Consider the following 1,488-nt stretch of genomic DNA (forward strand, 5'->3'; position numbering starts at 1 on the left):
TTAAGCCAAGACTACTAATGTCTGAATGACATTAAAGACACATCTGAAGATCTGTAGTCCAAGCTCTTGAGAGGAAGATGCAGTAAAAGCAATTCAGAGAGAGAAGCTTGTTCTCTAAATACCTGCAATTAAGGACATGTGAAATATTATTTATTCTTACTGTCTATGCTTTCAGCAGCAGCATTATTTTTGTTATCCTGGTTTGTCTGCTCTGGTTTCCAGGTCAAATCCAGTGTAACCAAAGACTTAAGGTTTACAACTTAGGTAATACTGTCCTAATACAGCAAGATCACAACTTAGTTTAGAAAATTCCAAGGTAATGGATGAAAACTACATTTCTTTCAACGTAATCTTCAGAGAGAAGATGGTGCCCCTTTCAGATCAGGCATTAAGGACCATAACAGCATTATTTGAAGAAACTTGTTATCAAAACACAACAGAGACGCTCCACCTGCAAAATCCAAACTAGGAGGCAGAGACACCACTGGAAATTACTCAAGTACTACCTCTGTGAAGCTCAGACGGAAGATTCTTCACAGATTTCTGGTGCACAGCACTGAAAACTTAAAAGTATTAAAAATTCCAATTCTCCCCACTCTTCTATTAAAAAACAGAATAATAAAAACCAGCACAGTGTCACTAATTGGGTAAATAAGCAGTTTTCTGTTGCAGACCGACCACCATCAGGGGAATACTTTAAATGCTCCCACTCTCACTGCTACATAAGTGTTTCTCGGTCTGATAAGTTCCTGTGGATTTCCTGTTTGTCATCACCATCAGCATCATCATCATCAGCTGGATCGTTTTCCTCTCCAGACTCCACATATATGGGCCAATCGTTATCGGCATCACCCTTCTCTTGGCCTTCTGATGAAGGTTCCATCAGGCTGAGGTTAATGGGCATCGAGTCCTCATGGGTAGTGGTCACGCAGGTACAGCTGTCGCACAAGCCAAAGCGTCGTAATCCTTGAGACAGGCTACTTGTGAAGGTTCTCCTGCAACCTTTACAGATAATTGGCTTGTTTGATCGATGCACCTGAAGTTAAAAATAAAACACTATGGTAAAAAAGGCAATCTGCCTTCTTGCTTTAGAACCTTGTGCTGGTTTGCATATACTTCTAGAACAGAAAAACATCTACATTTAAGCTAAAGGGCAGATGATCCCGTCACATTTCCATTGACAAAGATTTGGGGCTACATAAGTACTCATGAACCAAATACCAGTGGCTTAAACTTATTATTAGAAAAGTTTATCTCATATTGCTAACAATCATTTTGTCCAACATATTTTGGGAAATACGATCGGGAAATGCCACAAACTTTTTAAAATTTCCTGATAATCTTTCAAACTTACACTTAAAGCATGACTCCGAAGGTGTTCCTGCCGAGTAAAACGTTTCCCACACGTCTCACAGGGGTAGGGTCTCTCACCTGTGTGAGAGCGAATGTGCCGTTTTAGTATTCCTTTCTGTTTAGCCGTGTAGGGCC

General features: G+C 40.3%; 1 protein-coding gene across 1 annotated transcript in view; it reads right to left on the reverse strand.

The window, feature by feature from the left end:
• Positions 1–718: 718 nt before the first annotated feature.
• LOC104621569 (zinc finger and BTB domain-containing protein 8B-like) overlaps positions 719–1,488 on the reverse strand; it is a 4,415-nt gene continuing 3,645 nt past the window's right edge. Inside the window, 2 exon segments of the mRNA XM_010288089.1 lie at positions 719–1,036; positions 1,355–1,488. The exon segment at positions 1,355–1,488 is cut by the window's right edge and continues 16 nt beyond it. Of these exon segments, the coding sequence (XP_010286391.1) occupies positions 719–1,036; positions 1,355–1,488 (452 nt within the window).

Source organism: Phaethon lepturus, unplaced genomic scaffold (genome assembly GCF_000687285.1).
Source record: "Phaethon lepturus isolate BGI_N335 unplaced genomic scaffold, ASM68728v1 scaffold10135, whole genome shotgun sequence".
NCBI lineage: Eukaryota > Metazoa > Chordata > Aves > Phaethontiformes > Phaethontidae > Phaethon > Phaethon lepturus.